At 52.4% G+C, this 22,406-nt stretch overlaps 6 protein-coding genes across 6 annotated transcripts; 3 read left to right on the top strand and 3 right to left on the bottom strand.

Annotated features, from left to right (window-relative positions):
• Window positions 1–6,341: 6,341 nt before the first annotated feature.
• N7482_005252 (tRNA modification GTPase) lies at window positions 6,342–8,069 on the bottom strand (the record flags this gene model as incomplete). The annotated part of the gene is made up of 1 exon (XM_056687377.1): window positions 6,342–8,069. The coding sequence occupies one exon, from the start codon at window positions 8,067–8,069 to the stop codon at window positions 6,342–6,344; it is 1,728 nt and encodes a 575-aa protein (XP_056542932.1).
• Window positions 8,070–9,094: 1,025 nt separating this feature from the next.
• N7482_005251 (formin sepA) lies at window positions 9,095–14,653 on the bottom strand (the record flags this gene model as incomplete). Its single annotated transcript, XM_056687376.1, has 3 exons — window positions 9,095–9,889; window positions 9,953–13,451; window positions 13,506–14,653. The coding sequence occupies 3 exons, from the start codon at window positions 14,651–14,653 to the stop codon at window positions 9,095–9,097; spliced, it is 5,442 nt and encodes a 1,813-aa protein (XP_056542931.1).
• Window positions 14,654–15,443: 790 nt separating this feature from the next.
• N7482_005250 (uncharacterized protein) lies at window positions 15,444–15,995 on the top strand (the record flags this gene model as incomplete). Its single annotated transcript, XM_056687375.1, has 2 exons — window positions 15,444–15,470; window positions 15,561–15,995. The coding sequence occupies 2 exons, from the start codon at window positions 15,444–15,446 to the stop codon at window positions 15,993–15,995; spliced, it is 462 nt and encodes a 153-aa protein (XP_056542930.1).
• Window positions 15,996–16,647: 652 nt separating this feature from the next.
• On the bottom strand, window positions 16,648–18,031 carry fdh (formate dehydrogenase (NAD+) FDH1; the record flags this gene model as incomplete). The annotated part of the gene is made up of 3 exons (XM_056687374.1): window positions 16,648–17,533; window positions 17,603–17,778; window positions 17,843–18,031. The coding sequence occupies 3 exons, from the start codon at window positions 18,029–18,031 to the stop codon at window positions 16,648–16,650; spliced, it is 1,251 nt and encodes a 416-aa protein (XP_056542929.1).
• Window positions 18,032–21,146: 3,115 nt separating this feature from the next.
• N7482_005248 (uncharacterized protein) lies at window positions 21,147–21,620 on the top strand (the record flags this gene model as incomplete). The annotated part of the gene is made up of 1 exon (XM_056687373.1): window positions 21,147–21,620. One exon carries the CDS (start codon window positions 21,147–21,149, stop codon window positions 21,618–21,620), a length of 474 nt encoding a protein of 157 aa, XP_056542928.1.
• Window positions 21,621–21,656: 36 nt separating this feature from the next.
• Window positions 21,657–22,331, top strand: N7482_005247 (sucrase/ferredoxin-like domain-containing protein; the record flags this gene model as incomplete). Its single annotated transcript, XM_056687372.1, has 1 exon — window positions 21,657–22,331. One exon carries the CDS (start codon window positions 21,657–21,659, stop codon window positions 22,329–22,331), a length of 675 nt encoding a protein of 224 aa, XP_056542927.1.
• Window positions 22,332–22,406: the final 75 nt, after the last annotated feature.

The following is a 22,406-nucleotide window of genomic DNA, read 5'->3' as shown; positions in this document are numbered from 1 at the left end:
AGGAAGGTAGAGAACTTAAATAGACTCTTAGGGCGGATGCTAATAAAGTATCTAATAAATAAACCGACGAAAGTATAGGATCTGTACCTTTCGTAAGCCCTCTTAGCTATAAGGCTCTATAAGTATACTATTATAGGCTTTAGTCTATTCTTCTTAGTATATAGTATATATCCGCGAATCCCTAGTAATAATTCGTCTACGAACGCTTAACCCTTTACGGAAAGGCTAGATAAGCTTTAGAATCTTAATAATACCTAGACGAAGGTAAACGAGTTACTACTCGCTAGGGCTATTAGGACGAATTATATTTATAATAGTTTAGTTACGAAGATAAGCTTCCGGGAGGGAGACTAGGTTCTTATTCGTAACGAAAATAGGTAGAAATTCAAGAGTAAATAGTTTAGGCCCTATCGGGTCCTATTAGCCTATCTACTTAGAATATACGCTCTTAAGAAGCCGAATAGTCGTATACTCCGAAGCCTTATTAATAGATTAAGACTTCTAGAAGCTAATATAGATAATCCTAAGCGTTTATAGATATCCTAGGTAGCGTATAGTACCCTTCGTAGGGCCGGATTACGCCTAAATAGACCTAAAGAGATTAGAAAGATCCTCGAGGTAGATAAATATCTACCTAGTTACTCAGATTTATCTATATTTACTTAAGAAGAATAGGATAAATTTAGGTATAATAGTATACGCTACGAGTAAGTAAGGGAGGAAGCGATCGCTTAGCGTATTATCGCTAAGAATATAGCTAAAAACGTATAGAAGAAAAAGAAATAATATAAAACTATAGAAGAAGACTAGGAGGAACTCTAGTCAGAAGCTTTAGGGGATAAATCTACTATAGATTCGGAAGCTTTAGTCGAAGAAGATATTCTTCGGGAAGGTATCTAGCGCTATCGGGACGCTAATAAATACGAAAAGACACTATTTAATAGGCTATTTATAGTAATAGTCCCTTTAGTAACTAAAAGGCTATAGACGTCTTCGGACTAGTCGCCTTAGTTACCTCTATAAGGGCTAAATCATATTTATAGTCCTTTTAGGAATAAGATTATATATATAAGCCTATAGCTAGAAACTATAGTTACCTAGAAAAGAAAATTCTTAAAAAGTATATTTAATTCGTAAGTAATTATAAAAGATCGGAGCTATTTACTAGTAAACGGGTACTATCGATCGAGAAAATTTAATAAAAAAGCTACATCGGCCGCCGAAAAATAATATATTAGATATCCCTATCCGAACGCCCCCGAATACTAGAAGCTACCTTAGTCCGAGAGGTAGAGATTCTTTATACCCTCCTCTTCCTCCTCCTTAGACTCGATAGGGGAGGGAACGGGAGTATCTAACTAGCCGAACTTCTCTAAAGGGCCCTTTATCTTACGTCGGCACTTCTATAGGGCCTCGATTATACTAGGAATAGACCGATAGGCCGTATAGGTAACGGTAAAGTTATTATCTACGGTAGTTACCTATATACGTAGGTTATCGGTAGATAGGACGAGCTAAAGGTTACGGAAGGACGGGTTCGGGATAATAGCCGGGCTAATATCGGCTACGGAAGGTCTAGTCTAGGAAGTCTCCGGGGCCTTACCCTTCCCCTTATTAGAGGTTACGGATACGTATACTCGAACGGATACGGTACTAGGCACCGGGATAGTAATATATAATATACTACTAGTACTAGAAATGCCTTTATAAGGGGTAGCGATAGCGGAGCGGGTCCTACTAGACGCGGAAGAGTCAGTTAGGATCCTTTTAGTTATAAACTCTATATAAGTATAGAGGAGTTTAAGGTATTTCTAGTAAATATAATCTATATACTTATAAGTTAGGGTCGAGGGCCTAGTAGAAACTACCTATTTAGGAGGGGGAGTCTTAATTTCCTCTATATCGGAGTCCGTAAGAGCCTTACGGGCGTATTTACCCTTACTAGACTTACCTAGACTACCTTTATTAGGATACTTTAACGTAGGGTAGTAAAGGTTTAGGTCTTTTAGGGGCCGTAAAATAAATTTCGGTAGTATCTAACCGGACTACCGGAAGCTATAATAATTACTAGCTATATTAAAATTATAGTAGGTATAGGACCTATTAAAAATCGGCTTAAAGGTACCTTTCTCGTCTGTAATATTAATAATATAGATCGCGAACAGTCTATATCTATTTATATATTACTTATAGGCCTATTCGGCTACGAACCCGATCTACTAAACGAAGGTAGAGTACGTTTAGGAGGGCGTAGTATAGTTCTTAGGCTTTCTCTTACGCTAGTCTATATTCTATTAGGTAGGCTACTTTAAAAAGGCTAGATTAAGCGTAGTATAAAAAAGGGAAGTATCCGGATTACTATAGTTATCTAGCCCTTTAACCTAAGCGGGAGGGTTCGAGACGGGAATAGAGGGAACGGGGGCGGTAGGAATTATAATAGCGATAGGGATAGGAGAAATAGCAGCGGCGACAGGAGCTATAATAAAGGATATAGCCTAAACAGGAGCTATAGTAACGGGTATAGCTTAAATAGGAGCTATAACTAGGTCCTCTTCTAGCTTATCGAGTATAAAAAGAAGCGAAGGGTCCCTAGGGGTAGGGGGGCTAGCAGAGCCGGTAGCGTTAGAAGGCTAATTATTATTACTAGCGGCGATAGGAGTCAGGGAAGGATCGGTTATAATTACGACCGAAAGGATACTTCGGAGGGAACCTAGTTATAGAAGTATTAGTAAGGCTATTTCTAAAGTGCTAATAGTAGGGTATAGTAGGAAGGCTATTTCTAGAAGTACCTAATAGTAATATACTATAGAAAGGCTATTCCTAGAGTACCTAATAGCTATATACGTTAGAAAAGCTATCCCCGTAGTATCTACTAGCTATATATATTAGGAAGGCTCTCCCTAAGGTATCTAGCAGCCGAATACGTTAGGGTAGCTAATTCTAGTGTATTTAGAGATAGACGACCGATAAAATTAATAGAAACTTACGTAGGGTAGATAAGATAGGCGTTAACGAGCGACGGTAGACGGTAGGGGATCTAATAATATTTATATCGGATATGTAGACGGCCTTAGGGCGCCTACTAGCCTTAGGCTATTATTTAAGCCGTTTATTTACCTAATACGCTATATCTTTATTAATATTTTTAGCTAATATATCCCTTTATATCCGAAAACGGAAATATTACCTCTATTCACGTTTATCTACTATAGGGGGTATTTCTATATACTAATATATTATATAATACCTCCGTAACTACTAGGGTATTATATAATATGTCGGGTTACCTACGGATAGGTGCCCTAGGTGGTTTAGTGGGGTACTTTCACACTACAGTTTAACCACAGTTTGGCCGCGACCGGCCACTTTTCTTTTATCTACGTATATATTCATGTGTGCTAGCACACTTTCGGGTCCGACAAGGACTGATTTTGTACGGTAGACTCGGGTCGAGTCTTATTAAGTAGGGGAGGATATAATCCTGGGCGTACTTTACCTTCCTTTAACCTTACATGTTCGGCCCCTTACGGGTACCTTCTGCCATGTTTGACCGCACTTATGTCCTTATAGACATATTCGCTTACGATAATAACAGAACATGCTCTTACACTCCCGTTATCTCACGTATTCGTGTATAAGTATATACGAGCTCGGAGGATAGGTATGTAGATAGTAAGAAGCGATATCTGCTCTAGAAGATACTGCTTTAAGAAGATCCTATCGCGTTGTAGTATATAGAAATATTCGTAGAAGAGGAAGACGCTTGACCCTACGAGCTATCTCTACTAGGATTTAATCCGTTGATTTTTAGTGCTTCGGCCGTAGAAGAAGTAGTCTTTCTGCTAAAGATCTTTATCTGATGTAGACTAGCGAAGGGCGAGATATATATTACTAAATATTACTGTTTCTGTGCCTAGATTAGTGCGTATAATACGTAGTAGAAAGCTATTCGAAGCTATATAGTCGAGATATTAATAGAGTACGCTTACTGCTGTTCGAGTAGAGATTCCTATATAAATCTATATAATAAATCGAGAGTATCTATCGATAGCGGTATATATCTTAAATCTAAAGGGTTCTAGCTTTATATAACTATTAATATACTATATCTAGTTTGGCCTAGGGTAAGTATAAGCTCCTCTCCGGCGTTAGAGGTCTAATCGACGACGCTCGATAGCTTTAGGGTTAATCGTTCGGTAGACCTTATAGATCCTATCTCTTTAGGAAAAATTAGTATTAGTATAGGCTACTAGTATCTCTTCACTTACCGAGGATAGAAATAGCCTTAGTTACGAAGGAAGATATATTATAGCCTACGACTATAGCCTTCGATATCTCCGATCTAGTCCTCTATAACTAGAAGAGCTTCGATCTTAGCTTCCTACCGCCTACGTTCTTTAGGATCGTCGACCCGAAGCTATATTCTAAGCCGCTTACGAGCTCTATAAAGAGAGCGCTTAGATAAGGGTATACCTTATCTTATAAGCACTTAGAGAATCTCTTGAGTGCTTAGAGAGAGACAGAGAAGCTTATAAATACGCTTATCTATAGCTTCAGTAGACTTCGCTAGGAGATTCTATAACTATAGGCGGTTATTGATTATGCGCTTTATGACGCTAATACTATAGTTATTAAGTAGGATAATACGAATAGCTTTAGCAGAGCGCCTAAGTTAGACAAGATCCTCGATCTCCTGCCTATATACGTCAAGAGGGATATAAGGTGTCATAGTAGAGGGCGACAGCGAGGGCAACAGCGAGGGTATACAACGACGGCCACAGCGAGGGCAATAGCGAGGGTATTCAACGCCTAGGGATATCGAGAGTTAGTAGATTGTATAGTACGAATAGCTTCAGCTTACCACCTAGGATTAGCGGTAAGAAATGGCGTCAAGGTGGGGGGTAAGTAGAAAGTGGGGAATCTATTTTTATATAGGAAAGACAGTGTAAAGAACGATTCCTGCGTTACAGAGCGGTCCCTAGGGCGGTCTTGAATATGCCTAAATTATGCACTTTCCCAGGTGGCCGCTATCGTCCGCCGCACCCGCGGGCTATTCTTAGAAGCTGACACCAGTTTTCGACAACATTCTGTACGTAGTCACGGCTTGACAAATAAGTCGTAGCCGTAGCCGTAGCCGTAGCCGTAGCCGTCGTAGCCGTAGCATTGCTCGCGAAACCACCAAGGACGTCAGAGTCGAGGCCGAGGCCGAGGCCAGCGCCAGCGCCAGCCGGTGGAGTCATCCTCAGCCGGAGCCTCAGGCGCGACTCGCCAACCGCTTTCATCAGCTGAAGGCTGAAGTCCCCGTCGGCTCAACTCATCCCCCACCCACCTAAGCCGGGGTCCATCACAGGCCACCAGAGGCCACCGGAGGCCACCAGAGGGCACGGTAGCATTCCTCCTCTCAGGTTCGGCGTGCCAAGGGGGACGTCGAGGGCTGTGGCTGAGGCCGGTTCCCCTACCTCGTGAAGCGTATGAGTCGGCCCTGACTCAGACATGCACGCGGCGCCCGGTTTCCTCTGACAGTTTCGGGATGCGTCCAGAACATTGCCTGAAAGGGGAATGGGTCCCTCGGGTTCGTGGAAGGCGTGGTTTATTGGCGCGATGGGCTCAGGCAGACACTGTGATGCGCAGCAGGCGTGTTTGGTATTTTTGGGGGTCTTTTTTGGAATTGTGCAATGATTGCTGCATCATTTTTCTTATAAATAAGGACGTGGAGCATGGCAATCAGAGTCCTTTTTTTTCTCTGTACATCACAAATCAAGCCATCAAGCCATCTATACATCTAAACTTCCAAACATTCAAACTTCCACCGATCGAGATATACTTTATTCTCACACTTCCGCATCAGAGTCTATATTCATACATTTGCGGACGACCGATCATCGATTGACCTTGCAACCACCACGATCCAGTCTCGACTTGCATCTCACGCCTTTGATAACACTCTCACCATGGGCCGCGGCGGATACAACGGACCTGCCGACGACGCAGATGAGTCGGAACAGCAGCGCGTCCCTGCCAACTGAATGCATGCACAATGCATAACGGGCCCGGCAACGGGGCACCATGGAAATTCCACTCTATAATGCGGCACGAGCTCCCAGCAAAAACCGAAGGACTTGACTTGAAACACATCGCCACTCCATTGCAAGGGTTCCACGAACCCTCCCAATATCGGCGGGATACAGAATCTCGTATCGGGACGCAAGGCGGACCACGGACCAGGACCAGGACCATTACTTGCCGACGCAGAACCTACAAACAACACCGTCAGTTTCCTCACAACCACACCACGGAACGCATCGGAATTGGCGTCGGCTTCGACATCCATGCCGGGGGACTCACTTCTCAAAGACCACGCCTAGCACGTCTTCAACATCGCCGCTCTCGCCTTTGCCGGTGATTTTGGCCAGCATATCGGCCGCAAAGCGCAGGTGCTCGGCGGCGGTCACGATATCGATTTCAACAGCGATAGAGGCGGGGTCGCGCTCGTGCGAGTGGGAAGCGGGAGCATCGAGGGGGGCAGCTGGGGAAGTCTGGGATAGGAAGTCCTCCAAGTGATCGAGGCATATTTGTAGATTCGAGCTTTGTCGATGCGTGACGCCCAGGGAATCCTCCCAATAAGATTTATCATATTGACCACCTTCATCTCCCACGCCGAGCGGCGAGGCGATCTGCTCAAAGGTCGAAATCAGCCCGTGTAGAAATGCCTGTAGATGGCCTGGGTCGGACGGGTTCTGCGCCCGCTTCCCAGTCAACGGCAACGATCCGCGCTGCGCATCATTGCAGGATATCGCAAAGACCCGCTCGGCCGGCACAGCGGGAAAGACGTCGCGAACAGTCTCCGCCAGAGCGGGCGGCAGCTCGTCCCTCCACTCCTCTGTAGGGAGTTTATCGCATTTGTTGACAGCAACCACCAGGCATTTCCCGGCCTCCACGCAGTCATCCACGGCAGCTAGAACCTCGGGTTCCACAAGCAGACGAACACCGCCCGCGGTGTCGCTATCCTCCAGGGAAACCACCACAACCACAACATCAGACTCGAGAGCTCTCGCCCTGGCCCGACGAATGCCCTCCTTCTCAACAGCACCAATCACCGCCGCCGACCCGCCCGCCTCCGCGCGGATCCCAGCCATATCGCCAAGCTTACAGTACCACCCACCAAGATCCACGCCCACATCAACAATATCGCGCGTGGTACCCTGCTCCGTGCTAACAATAGCCGCTTCGGTGCCAACCACTCGATTCAACAAGGAGCTCTTGCCGGCATTCGGCGCGCCCAAAAGCGCGACCCGAATCCCGCTCCGCCGCAACTCGCCCCGACTCGCATTCTGTATGTGGAAGCCAATCTGCACCGCCAGCGCACGCACTTGCGCGCTGACCGAGGCGACCAGCTCCTCGGTCGACTCGTCGAAATGCTGATCCTCGGCGAAATCGATGAGGGCCTCGAGCTCGCCGCGCGCGTACAGCAGCGTCTGCCGCCAGGCCTCGTAGCGGTTCAGGAGCGCGGCGCTGGCTCCTCGCACTGCCAGACGCCGCTGCTGCTCCGTGTCCGCGGAGAGCGTGTCCCCCAGTGCTTCGATCTGCGGGAGCCCCAGGCGGTCGTTCATGAAGGCGCGGCGCGTGAATTCGCCCGGCTCCGCGTACCGGACGGCAGCATCTGGCTGATGCGTGCGCGAGATGGCGCTTAGCACGGCCTTGACGATGGCTGGACCGCCGTGGATGTGGAACTCCAGCACATCCTCGCCGGTGACGGTCTTCGGGCCGGGGAAGTAGAGGACTAGCGCGCCGGCGTCGAGGACAGTGTTGGGGGAGGGTGGGTGTGAGGGGTCATAGAGGGTGCGCAGCGCGGCGAAGCGCGGTTTAGGAATTGATGTAGTCGGGCATAGGGCTTGGTAGATCTGGTGGAGGGGGGCATTAGTTGGTACAGGGCGCAATGGGAAGATGGAGCGGATTGTGGGGTGAAGGCGTACCGAGGGACATGCAGGGCCGGACACTCGTACCACGGCAATTGCTGCTCTACCGGGGGCGGTGGACAGCGCGTAGATTGTGGAGTCGGTATCTAGCATGAATTTCCGGGGTAGGGACGAGGAGAAGCTCCGGATGGTCCTGGGAGGTCTCTGCGGAGCCAGCGCCGCGGAGATTGGGCCATGCAGTCGAAATTGGGGGCTACCTAGCCCTGATGGTCTTGGTTGACTCCATGGTGGGCGGAGGGGAGAGGCCCAACGCAAGACTCGAGGGCAAGATGCTCGCATGCAGATAACAGAGCGTTGGTGCGGAGCTGCAGGGAGATTGATCATGTCGGCGCGAATGGAGTGATAAAGACCCGGGTCACGTGGATCCGTTGTATACAGCGGCGCTCTCACAACCCAACTTTGCTCGTTCATCAATTGTGTGAGATTGTCGATCTCTCTAAATCAAACAAACCAAGAATACCAAACTTTGCAGTTGCTGAAAGGTCGATTAAGATTTATGAAGGAGGACCTCCCGGCAAACAAACGCTCTACCTCGCGCGTGGTCCCCAGATTGGTATACAAAGTATGAAAATAACGAAATCCAACATCGAACAGATGCAATTCGATGAGCGACACCCCCAGTCATAGACAGTAGTAACACTGCCGCAACCAAGGATCCATGGAGAAGTAGGGCTTGAAAAAAGGGAGAAGTATGTACAAGGAGAGAGATCACCTAAGGACACAGCCAAGTGGGATGCGAATGTACCCTCGACCGACCCAAAAAAAATTGCACACTGAAGAGACGAAAAGGAACAGAACAAAAAAAGCACAATCAACGACGATGGTATCATGACACCATGCTTGGCTCATCAAAGACAATGAAAAAGGGGATGGATAAGGTAAAGGACTAAGGAAAAGGTGGTTGGTCAAAGAGAGTTCGGAGGTCGGGGTGAGGTGCGTGGGGTTGATGGGTTAGGGAGGGCCGGCGATATGATATTATACAGATCGAGAGCTGTGATGAGGTGTACGGTATGATGCAAAGTCAAAGGGAGAAGAACCAAGAAGATTCCAAGACGGCATCAGGGAGAATCTATCAGACATTAGATTACGGGTGACCGAGTGAGTGAGAGCTTGTCTGCTCAATCTGACAGTTCGATGGGATGGCTGACAGATGAACCGTCAGCCGGAGGTTCTTGTGAGGGCGGGCCATCATCATCAGGCTGCTCCGAGACAACGATCTCAGGAGGTGCCGAGGACATGGATTGGTCCTGGGGAGAGCCCAAGAGTGCTTGATCTTCGGCATTGATGGAGTCGGTCCGTGAGGGCGTAGTCGGTTCTTGGACGGCCGGGAGCCCGGAGGTAGACCCGTCGGCGCTGTCCTTACTTCCGCTCGTTGCGCCGTTGCGCCGACGCATACGGCGGGTGCGACGCTCTTCGTCGGCGCTTTCTCTGCGGCGGCGTTGGCGCTCGGCGTTCGCGTCGGAGTTGCTTCTCAGGCCGAGGAGCAGGCTGGCTGCGCGGTCAGCGACATCCTCGCCCTCGGAGATCTGACCCTCTTTGGTGCTGTCTTCACCCCCATCGGGAATGGGCGGGCTCAAAAGACCATTCTCATCGGTTTGGGCATCGCCATCAGCTGGCTGCTCCACACCATCAGTTCCTTCTAAATCAGGTACCTTCTGGCCGGAGGCAACGCGGACTTGATGGCGTTCCTTGAGGCGAGCGCGGCGGCGACGGTCTCGCACATCCTTAGTTTGAGGCGCCGCAGCGCGCAACTTCTCCAGCAGCGAGTCCATCGCGCCACTTGTGGCAGGCGAACTTAGTGAGTCGGTAGCAATAGCACCATTGGCAAGGTTAACATTGATCCGCTTGCGAGCCAAAGAAGCTTCGGTGCGCTTCCTGGACTCCTCCAAGCCAATGTTCTTTTCGCGCGATTTCTGCAAATAATACGATTAGTAAACACAAATCAGGAACCCAGGCACGTTCACAATTCGACTAACCTTCCATTCCATCAAGAATGAAGCCAACTTCGCGAAGAAGTCACGCCGGGCATTCTCGTCGGTGTTGTCCTCGCCGTAGAAGACCATGATATCGTCATACGATTTGACCATTTCATCCAAGTACAGCTGCAGCTGCTCAGCCTTGCGGCGAGCATCCTTCATGCTCCGCTGAACGACCTGGCTGACACGGTCCTGCGGGTGGAACTTCTTGGGATCGCTCAGATTACCAGCATCCAAGCTGGACTGCACATTCTTGATATTGCTGATGTACTTGATAGAATCGGTGCGCAGCTGGTCAACGCTGACCTTTTGCAGACCGATGACGCCACTAATTTCCTCGCTGAAGCCCTCCCACTCGGGATACTGGTTGCGCACGATACGCTCGACAAGATCGGCGAAAGTGGTCTCATTCTTGTCGTCCTTGACCATACCTAGGCGAGCGAGGGAGCTCAGCTTGAAACCTTGGGCTTGCTTGTTGGCGTCGTTCATGAAGTTACCGATATCCAGAATCAGACCAAGGACATTCATCAGAGCGACCGAGTCGCGCAGGGACTCGCTGACCCGGACCACCTCCTGCAGCCTCGTGGAGGTGTACTCATACTCGTGCTCGTAGGTGCGCGTCAGCGCAAGGGCTCGCATTCTGGCCTTCCAGTAGTGGTTCAGCTCAAATGCAGTGGAGAGATAAATCTGATCCTCGCGAGTAAGCTCGGTCGGATCCTGCTCACGCTCAGAGCTGGCAGCACCAGGGACAGTCCAGTCACGACTATACGGCGCCATCAACTTGCCCACATTCTCAGGGATAGTGCACATCTCATCTCTTTGCAAGAAGTCCATGACGACCATGTTATCCAAGATTTCGCGGTCACAATGGATGATCATGCGAGTGACCTCATCCGGAGGGAACTGGGAGAATTTGGCAAGGGCAATCTGGAAGTTCTTCGAAAGATCGTTAGAGATAACCTGCTTCTTGTCCTTGCGCTGCTTGGCAACTGTGCTGGCTCCGAAGATCTTGGTTTCCTTGGCCATGAATAGCCGCTCGACTTCATCCAGGACACCCTTCTTGGCTAGATCGGTATACTTCTGTTCCTTCTCTTGCTGCGTTGGTGCGTGAGCAGCCCAGACAGTCACCTGGGGCGTATCAACCTTGTCCCAATGTAGAGCCTTGAGCTTCTTCTTAGGCCGGATGGAGGGCATGCCTGTGATGGAAGAGGACACATCGTCTTGAACCATATATGTAGGTCTCCAGCCGGCGCCCAAGGGAGCACTGGGAGGTGGCGGAGGGGGAGGAGCAAAGCCACCAATCGCTCCGGGGATTGGAGGAGGTGGTGGCGGCAATAGCCCAGCACCACCTCCAGGGGGAGGCGGCGGCGGAATACCAACCAATCCACCGGGAGGGGGCGGAGGAGGAGGAGGGCCAGGGATACCTCTGGCACCACCAGGCGGAGGCGGCGGTGGCGGAAGCCCAGCACCACCTCCAAGTGGAGGCGGCGGGGGAGGAATACCAACCTTCCCACCTGGGGGCGGCGGGGGAGGAGGAACAAGGCCCTTGGCACCACCAGGAGGAGGAGGAGGAGGTGGTGGTGGAGGGGGCATTGCCTTTTGGTCTGCCTCCTCCTTGGTCTCGGGCTTCGGCACCAGATCCTCCGCAGTAGGAGTGACATCGCCAGCATCTTCTGGCTTGGTAGACTCGAGAGCAGAAGTAGCAGCCTCTGGATCAGCGTCGTACTTGGGCACCTTGGAAGCAAGCTCGCCGAGCAGGCCAGTCGCCTGGGCAGGGTTCATGCGCGAACGCTGCATCTCGATCAAGCGGGGCCTTTGGTACACGGCCTCCTCATCCTCGTCCACAGGGGACATTGACAGGCCATCAGGGCCTTGGTACATTTCAGGCACATGGCTGCGTTTCCGATAGACCGATCCCAGGGCACTCGGGTCCAAGTTACGACAAGTCGGCTCGGGGAATTCGTCGCTAGAATCGTCACCGCCATCGCCATCCATCTTCTCACGCAGCTCGCGCAGACGATCGGATGGGCCATGCTGGCCCCAGACCTTGCCCTCCAGCTTGAACTGGGTCTTGGTTCTCTCCAGCTGGCGCTCCAGGCGCTCCATGAGACGCTCCCGATCCATAATCCCAGGCATTTGGGACGGATCAGCCGGTGCGGAGTCCGAAGCGTTGGCCTGCTTCCTGGCATTGGACGCAGCAATGTCTTGGGCATCACGAAGCATGAGGTACAGCTCACGGGTCTCCAATTCATTGCGCTGCAGCTCCAGAGCACGCAATCGTTGAACTTCCGCAACCTCAGCCTTGAAAGTTTCATTCTGTCGTCCTTGCAGTTCAATAATGCCGGCCTGTTCATCAATCTGCTTCTGAAGTTTCTTGACCAGGCCTTCAGCGCCAAGTTCCACCTGGGCCTTCATCTCATCACGCTCCGCGATAGCTGCTTCAGCAATCTGGCGGGCCTCCAGGGCTTCATCGTACACACGCCTAGCCTCAGCATCGGTATGAAGGCGGTCCAAAAGGCTCTGCACTGTGAAGTTCAAGCCCTGACGAAGATCCATATCTGGCAGCCTCCGGTCCATAGCCACGTAGCTCATCATAGCATCGACGAGCTGGAACATTCGCAGACCTTCTTCGCCCGCATTCTCACGGATCAACAGCATATGCTGCATAGCCGAGAGGAAGTAGTCGTGAGATCGCGTGCCATTAATCTTGGTGGCAATAGCGTCCGCAATCTGGAGGGGATCGCTCATATCCTTGACCTCACCCTCGACACTATCCTTTACACTACTACCCTCACGCTGAAGCAGATCTTCATAGTCGATAGCCTCATTCTCGCGGAAGCGCTCGATCTGCTTGTCGATGACCTCGTACTGGAAGCCCTCCATCTTCGTGAGAAGCCGCTTGACACCACATGAAATAAATTGTGCGCGGATATGGCATCGCAGCTGCAGGTCATTTTCGGCTCCGTCCACCAGCATGTTGATGAGAATCATTGTTGAGACGGCGTACTCCATAAGCAGGTTCTCCATACCAATGCCGCCACTCCGGTACTCCTCGCTGGCGCCGACCAAGCTGCCCATCTTACCACGGCCATCAATGGTGACCTCGGTGATACGCATCCACGCATCGAAGCGGCCGGTTTCATTGTGGTCATGTTTGACTTTGTCCATGGCCTGGAGAACTTTTTGATGACCTTGTCCTTCGGCCCAGTGGCACAGGAAGGTGAGTACCTCGCTAACGAGTTTCCGAGTGTTGAGGCGAGGGGACGAGAGCGAGTTAACAAGGGCGACCAGGACACCTTGGTGTTCCAGGGCATCGTCTGCGCCATACTTGTTGTTCATGAGACCCTTCAAACATTTGGCGATGTCATACTCGCGGTCCAGATCCTTATCACCAGTGGGCGGAGCGGGGACAGGGCCGGACGCCTTGCGTCGATTGATCTTTTGCAGAACATTGGTCAGGGCAACTTGACCCTGGGCTTCAATGAATGCCTTCACCCAACTATATCGAGTGTTAGTATAGAATGGCGCAAATAAGCCAACCTGTTAAGCTTACCTGATCGGTTGCGTCCGCAAACTGACGCTTAGACTCGCGAGTTGCTTGGAAGTAATTGTGTCGTCCATCACCTTCTTCACATACCACTCCGGGCTCCCTTCCTCATCAGCACGTTCGAGTAGTCCTGAAAGCCCATCATGCCCATGGGTCTGGCGGGCATTTTGTCGTCGTTTCTGCTCTCCCTGCAACTCCGTCAATCGATCCTGGTGAACCAAAGTCCACTTCTTCGAGGCCGGATACGACAGCATCTGCCGCTTCGCCTGCTCAGGAAGATTCTGCCATCCCCGCTTCTGCATCAACTCCAGGAACAACTGGTCCACAATACGGTCATCTCGTGGTCGGGTGAGGTAAATATCTGGTGGGCGCGGCACGGCTGCAGGTATAGGCTGATGCGAGGCCGCAGCGCTGGACAAGCGTCCAGCACTGCCGCCGGGAAACATGGTGTTGCGGTCGCCGGAGTGGGATGTTGTCAGAGTGCGGGAGGAGCCGTCGGCGGAGAAGTAGTTTGAGCCGCGAGTGTTGGATGAATGCGAGGAATATAAACTGGCCTGATCGAGTGATGTACGGGAATTTGAAGATGAGTCTATCGAGTGGTTCGCGGCTGAGCTGCCGGGGCGGCCCCATTGCTGGTATCTTGTCCCCCGGTCTCCTGATGAGCTGCCCGTCATGGTCATGCCTGAGGCGTGCGGGGGCGGGCGAGGGCCGGAGGGATGCGAGGCGTTTCCATTCGGCGCAGAAGAAGACGTCCAGTTAGGATACTGGTGGTAGTCACTGCCAGTCTTGCCCAAGTGGTTGGGCGAAGGTTCATGGCGGGCGGAATCCGGACGCGGCATATTGTCGATCGGGATGGGTGTTTTCGTGTCCGAAGGCAGGCTCTCGTAGGGAATAGACGTGATTACTCCGGCCGTAGGAGCTAAGCTGGCTGGGTCCAGGTCTTGGGTCATGTCGACAGATTGAATAGACGATCGTTTCGAATGGCGGGACGAGCGGGAGCCGGCCACGCTGGGAGGTGGCGCCAGGCTGTTGTAAGAGCCTCCATACCCATCATAACGCTCATCAGCCGATTTGTCCTTGTACAGTTTCCTCCCGAAGAAGGACTTTCCCGCGGACGTTTGCCTGGACTTGTCGGCGGGCGTGCCGGCGGGCATTTTGGCGTGCGTTCACTGTTTGCCAGGGTGCAGCATAAAGAAGCCAGCAGCCCCCCTCGCGCACTCAGAGACGGTGGAAGGAGAAAAAATCGATTCGCAAGGCTGTAGCGGGGTCGATCGCTATGGATCTGGGGCAGGAAAGCGATGACATTCACAATGGCCGAAGTCTGTTTTTGTCCCTCCCTGGCTAGTTAGTATACCCGCTTTTGTTGCTACGGCGGAGCCGCGCTGGAAGGGGGGAGGCAGGCCGCGGCCAAAAAAAAACACACGGGATCTTGCACTCACCACGCAATGAAATGAAAGAAAAAAATAATACGAAATATGAAACGATCGCAAATAGGTGCAATATGCAAGTCCGGCAAGTCCTGACGCCAGGGTCGATCAAAGCACGGGCGTCGGATCCCAAAGTAGCTGATTAGGGGGCTGCCAAATGCCCGGAGAAACTCCCCGACCGTGGCACGTGATATGATAGGGAGTGTAGATCATGTGACTGTTTTTCAGATCGGCCAGGTAGCCCTGCCCGTGGGGAACTTGTTTCTTCTTGATTGACAGGTGTGGGGAAGTTCGACTGGGCTTTGGCACTCCGTATTTCACTCCCGATTGGTGACTGCTAACTTGTTCTACCTTGGGTTGTGCTCATTTCCGACTCCGAACCCCCGAATCGACACCCCGTTCCTGAGCAGCCGGACTATAAACACGTCCACCACCCACTGCTGACGGGCAAGATCCTCGCAATACCACACACACTCATTTAACCTCACCACAAGCTCCTGGGGCTCTGCACGTCACGATGGGAACCTTCAAGAGTTTCGCAAAGGTTCGCTCATGCCCCTATCCATCCCGTGTCACGGCGTCGTCATCATTCCGTCCCCAGCAGGCCGCCTCAAAGAAACAAGACAACTAACAGTCCCTCCGCCAGACGATCCTGATCCCGGCGTCAATTGCGCTAACAGTTTACCTTCTCTTCTCGTTCTTGATCATCCCGTTCTTCAGGCGCTACCATCAGCGCTACTCCCAATATCTACCTTTGCACACGATCTCAGCGCACACCCTCTCACTGCGAGATCGCATGGCGGACGCAGTCATGCGCTTCTTCCTCCCGTCTTCATGGCGACGCAATCCGCATATAGCGGACAACGATAATATCAGCATCGACGAGGAGGAAGGTGAATTGATGGTTGGGATGAACATGGATGCCGCGCGGAGAGAAGCATTGGAGCGGCGGCGTAGCACAGCACCAGAGCCGGAGAGCCGTCTCAGCCGAGAACTTGAGGAAGGATTTATGGATGATAGTGACGAGGAGGATCATGATGGGCCAGGTGGCGTGCGGACTCGCCCTTAGGGTTGTGCTTGTCGGTCGTTACGGGTTACGGTCATGGGCGGCGTTTTTTTGGTTCTTCAGCGACTCTTCGCATGGTCAGGGCTTTGGACCCCTTAAATAGCTTTTCTTTTATTGTTTGAAAGGTCTCCGGTTTGTCGGCGGACTGCTCTGCACACTCCATCATTTCTTGATAGACAGGAAGATTTATGATCAATAGAACAAAACATGATACCAACTTCAGCAAAGTATTGTACATATACATTGTAATAGGTACTTGACCTCAAATGAGTACCCCTTGAGAAAGATACTGATCCTCTGATCATTCTGTCCGGAACTAAATTCTCGGATCCAAAGGTATTTCAACACCTACGTTGCCCTGATCTACGAGTCGATCAAGATCGACGAGCGCCTCACTTCGGGAACCCAGAAGAAGCGGAGCTACTAGGCGATAAGAAAGCAAACCAAGTAAAACGAGCAGAACAAGAATCACGGATATGAAGAAGTCATTTCATTGGTATCGTAGATGCTACATTTTCAAGCATAGCTCCCCTAGCCCCGACAGGCCGGAATCGTGAATGGGAGGATATGAACAATCAAAAGAAACTCATCAGGCAAGTCGATTGGGAAATTATTTTCCGCCCCCACAAGCATTCAGATCGATTTTCTCTATCTTTTACTTGCGCTGGCCGTAGGCCTTGGTGGCATAGTCACCCTTGTGGACGATCAGGTCCTCGGGGCGGTAGTCCTCACGGCCGGAGAAGTATGAGTCCAGGATGTTCTTGGTGCCCTCGGCATAGCGGACCTGGGCATCGATGGAGGTACCGGACATGTGGGGGACCATGGCGTTACCGCCACCCCAGGGGTACTCGGCGTAGCGAAGGGGGTGGTCCTTGGGGGCGGGCTGGGGGAACCAGACGTCACCACCGTAGCCGCGGAGGTGACCAGACTTGAGAGCCTCGGCAACGTCCTCCTTGACGACGATGGCGCCACGGGCAGTGTTGACGAGCCAGGCGCCGGGCTTCATCTTGGAGATGAGATCCTTGTTGAACAGGCCGCGGGTCTTCTCGTGCAGAGGGCAGTTGATGGTGACGACGTCGCACTGGGCGAGCATCTCCTCGAGGCTGTCGACGCGGCGGCAGCCGATCTCCTTCTCGACCTCGGCGGACAGAGGCTGGTAGTCGTAGTAGAGGAGCTCCTTGCAGTCGAAGGGCTTGAGGCGGCGCAGGACACGCTCGCCAATGCGGCCGACGGCCACAGTACCGACGACCTTGCCCTCGAGGTCGAACTCGTTCTTGGCGACGGCGGCGACGTTCCAGTCGCCGTTGCGGATCTGGTCGTGGGCGGGGACGAAGTTGCGGACCAGGAGCAGGATGGTCATGACGACGTGCTCGGCGACGGAGACGACGTTGGAGCCGGTCACCTCGGCGACGGTAATACCGCCGTTGGTCTTGTTCGCGGCATTGAGGTCAACGTGGTCAGAGCCAATACCAGCGGTGATAGCGAGCTTGAGGTTCTTGGCCTTGGCGAGGCGCTCAGCAGTCAGGTAGCCGGGGTGGAAGCTGTCGAGGTTGGGTTAGTTTGGGGATGATCTAATGGGTGTTCCAATTGGACCCGGAGGGGGTACTAACGGGGTGGTGATGATAACCTCAGCATCGACGAGCTCCTTGTCGAAGGTGGAGTTCTCGCCCTCCTTGTCGGAGGTGGTGACCAGGGTGTGGCCGGCGTCCTCGAGCCACTTGCGGATGCCAAGCTCGTTCTCGGTAGTACCGAGGAGACGGGGCTGCTGCTTGGCGTGCTCACCACCCTATAGCGACAAAAATCAGTCATCAAAACAAGACGATCAATGTAGTTTGAGTGGATCCACTTACGTCGTACAGAACGAGAAGAACCTTGCCCTGGAGGTTGGCAGATGCGGTTAGCCTACGTGCGTTGGAAAAGGCACCAGCCACCGGAGCTCGCGCGAAGGAGCTGGTGGTCACAGCAGGCTTGGGGCTAGCCGACATGAAGCGAGTAGCGGGCCGTCGCAGCTGATGGGAAAGGGAGCGAATAAATACCATTTTGAAGATGATGCGAGAGAAGTTAGATGTAAAAGAATTTGATTAAAGCACGAAGCTATTGGAGTGAAAAGAGTCAGCGGTGCCTTGTTTTTTATAAGTAACAAAATGACCCGTCTCAAACCGGTCGCATCGGTCTATGAAGTCAACGCTCCCAAAACGGCGTTGGAGAAGCGGCGGCTAAGCGCTGAGAGCGGGGAGAGTGGGGAACGTGCCGGCCGGCCGAGCCGCCCAAGGGGAACAAGGAAGCTTTGAGTTATCCATACCTTAGTCGTATTAGTATTGAGGAGAAGGTTGGGAGAAAGGTAGAAGAAGGGTAGTTGGGATGATGAGAAGGAAAAGTCTGGAGTCACCGGCCAGACGCCCCGTATATATAGACAAACAGGAAAAGGCCCCCCTCTGGAGCCCCTCTTTGAGCCACCGGCCACACACCACCACGAAGTGGATTGGAGAGCGACAGAACCCAAAACACGCTGTACACCCCTCAGATCCCAGAGTTTGCAGAGGCGCGGGACAGGGGGGGAGGGCCCCACTGGCTGGTCGGTCGGAGGGCGGATGGGGAACGCACCACTCATGGACCTGGTCTCTCCGCATGAGGGACACAGGAGGGGGGGGGAGACTTTGGTGGTTCGTGTTCGTGCAGTGCAGCCGATGGAGAGCTGGACCCAATGTGATGATCCATGCAGTAGGCGGACTCGCGAGGTACTCCAGCCAGCACGGCTTCTCGGACCATAGTCTCCTGACTTGTTCGCGTCGACTCCATTGCCTGCCGGTGGATTTCGTGTTTGTTGATGGCAGCTCGTGCGGAGAAACCCATGGGGGCCTGAGGCTTCCAATCTGATTCGCGCTTCAGACCTTGACCAGGCTACACTACGGGCGCTACGAAGACCAGATGTACTATCGTCTGTGACATTGTATGAGTATATGCAAGTACCAACTTCCCGTCAGCCAGCTGGCAAGTCCGGCCAAACGCAACCTTCATGGTTTGGGCTGCTTTACCCCTTTGGGATAGCTCCCCGCAGTGGGGTGATGACATAATGAGGGGTAATCGCCGGGATGCGCCCCGCCAACCAAAAGTGTCGCATGGCCGAGTCAAGGCCGAGAAGATGAGACACGCTGAGACGGCTGATGGGCGACATACAGATTCCATACTGGATTGGGACCCCTCCATGATTGATGATTCACATACTCGTGAACCCCTTAGCCCAGGTTTTCCCAGAACTACCCCCAACCTCATGAGCAGCGAGCTGGCTGGCTAGGTGCAACTTCTTCGAAGATTACAACCTACCACCTGAGGAATGGGAATGGAAGCATCGACTACGTCCTTATCTCCGCCGTGGACTCTGTATGCGACCATCAGGTTGATGATTCGGCTCTACGGAAGACGGTTGTACACGGAGCCGCCCCTCAATGGTGTTATGAACGACGATCGCTATCCAGCCGGGACCCGGCTCGAAGATACCGTACACTCCTTAATCCTCCTACACTACCAGCCATCCAAAGAAATGACCAATTGGCCGGATTCCCGCTTTCCAGTGTGAGATTGGATTATGGGTATGCGTACTAGGAGAGCATGCGACATCCCGAATGGGTAAAGAGAGGCCAGGTTTTGCCGTAACGCCTTCCACTGAAACAAGCCATGCCCTAGATCTCTCATAGTCGATGCCGAACGGAGGTCGACACTTTGATTCTGAGCGTCTTCGGTCGAAGTATCCTTGTTCACACGATTCCTCCCGTGTCGATGGCGCATTCGCAGGATATCGTCGTGGGTGCGTGTCTAGCAACTCTGTCTCGTTGCCGGACATTTGCATTGCGTGCCCGGTGGCAGCATCGCCTGGCATGGTACAACGACATAACATCGTATCGTCTGCCACTGTTCATGCGATGTTTCCATGCGATTATACTCTCGCTGGGGTTAATGAGCGGGCGATTCCTGCGATGTTAGACTGTGGGAATCAGATCCCGGGAGCTCGTTTGGCGCCACCTCGGGCAGCATCGAAAGAGCATCGAAAGGACATCCTTCAAGTTGACCGCAAAACATCAAACTTCATGAGATAACCAGGGAGGGGGGATGACTCCGGTCGCGACAGGACGATGCCAAATCACGACGTTGTGGTAGAAGCGATCGGGCAGAAATGGATTGCGGTGCAGGTTGCGCGCAGATAGAGCAGATGACATGACACGGATAGCCTGATCGCAATCATTTCTCAAACATGACATGGCGGGCTAGGAGGCCGCGTCGCGACGGAAAACCACCGGGTGTGTGGATCCGTGAGGGCAGATCTCCAAATCCCTCCTCACTGGAGAAGCGGGCGCACGACGGCTCCTCGCCTGCCGGACGCCGCACGCGGTAGCGGGTCTGGCGAGTTGGAGAACGGTCACAAAGCCGGATTTCGGCAGAAAGACGGAAACTGTTCGGCGCTTGCCTCAGCGCCCGCTCGTGGCCTGCTGCTGTGCGCTACCACGCGGGGATGCTGATGTCTACCCCAAAGTCGTTGTTGAATATCGTGATTGTTCTTGGACACGGGTGATATTATTAGAATGTGGTGATGTGCCTTGGTCCCCGGCCGACCGCCGGCCCCTCTTCGTGGAGATGGTTCTTAAAATAGGTAGACTGTTTTAGAGAAATGCTGTGAGGAGGAATAATAGAAGCGTCCTGCTGACCATTTCATCAAGTTCACAGCACATGGAATCCGGTCAATCTCTCAACATCTGCCCTCAATTGTTTACTATCTATGCTATAGAGCAAGTATAGTTCACGTACAACTGCAAGATCATGACAACAATCCTTACCATTTCTATTGTTGTAATTTGGATGAAGCGCGGTCATTGAAGAATAATATTTCGATTTCGAACCTTTCATCCCATGCCCCAGAATAATGGCGAGAGGGTTGAGGAAACTATTAGACCCTGCGGTGGCAGCGGCGCCAGCTGGCAAATACGCCGCGATTGATAATCCCGCTAATCTCCGCTCCGAGCGCTCGGGGATACTGACATTCTCACAAAGCCTGCATCTTGATGATTTCGCTGTCGCATCGTCATTTGTCCCACTCATTCCTCAATTCACCACTCACTCCCACGTAACAGGTCCATATATGCCCACAATCGACAATCATCAATGAGAGCGCGCCCCACAGCTGTCGCGCACTTGCTGGCCCGCGACTGGAGTGGACGATGCCACCAACACGCCAGGTTAACTCGGCCTCTGTTCACGACACCATGCCGTGCCAGTCGAGTACGCACGCGCCTCGAGATCCCTCCACCGTTCCCAGTCGTCAAGACCTGCCCTGAGCCGAGCTGCAACTGCCCACCGACACCAGCAATGCCCGAGGGATTGCCCATTGATCACAAGCAACCATTGAACGGGACCATGGCCGCGTACGCACAGCAGCTTCTGGTCTGCACCGGACAGCGGGACTGGACGAGTCGGATTGAAGATGACGGGGCGAACCACGGCTGGGGAAATCTTGTGCGGGGCGTGAAGCAATTGATGGGTCGTGGGGGGCCATATCTCGACGTGCGCGGTTCTCGTTCAAGGCCCAAGATTCATGCTGTGCGACACACGCTGACTTGCACCATTTTTTCTTTCTAGCCTCTCAACAATATCCTAGTCACCAATTCCTCCGTCATGCCCGCCGCATCCAGTTCCACCACGGCCTCGGCCTTCCTCTTTCCCGCCTTCAAATACATCCCTTCGATCCCGACCGAAATCGCCCCGACCACAGAGGGCAACACCGCAGATCTAAAAACCTTCGTGCGCGCATTCCTCCTCCCAGAGCGTCTGCATCACCTGCACCACTCTCTTCCGCATTCCAAACAAGCAGACATGACGCGCGTCCCGGCCCTCACATCACACTTCTCCGGCGCCATGGACATCAACTATTCGCCGACAGTCCTGATCTGTGGGCATGGTGGCCGCGACATGCGCTGCGGCGTGATGGCGCCCGCGCTTGAGGCCGAGTTCCAGCGCGTGCTGCGCGCCTCTGGGTTTACTTCGGCTGGTAGCGATGGCGGCGGCGTCGATGGTCCGCACCATGCGAACGTAGGCTTGATCAGCCATGTTGGTGGGCACAAGTATGCTGGCAATATCATTGTGTATATCCCGCCGAAGATGACGGTGAGAGGAGCGTCTGCGGCTGCGGAGGCGGAGCCGCATCCGCTGGCTGGGAAGGGGATTTGGTATGGGCGAGTTGAGCCGAAGCATGTGCAGGGTATTGTGGATGAGACTGTTTTGAAAGGGAGAGTGGTTAAGGATCATTTCCGGGGAGGCATTGATAGGAGTGGGGATATCTTGAGGTTATAACCGATAGATTCCCTGAAGGGTAGCGGTGTAATGTACATCTTGTATGAATAGAGACTTTAGACATACCTATATATC

This window comes from Penicillium canariense, assembly GCF_028826845.1.
Source record: "Penicillium canariense strain IBT 26290 chromosome Unknown utg000003l_segment0_segment0, whole genome shotgun sequence".
NCBI classification, from domain to species: Eukaryota; Fungi; Ascomycota; class Eurotiomycetes; order Eurotiales; family Aspergillaceae; genus Penicillium; species Penicillium canariense.
Note: the sequence above shows the minus strand (reverse complement) of the source record. Positions and strands in the feature narration are given on the sequence as shown.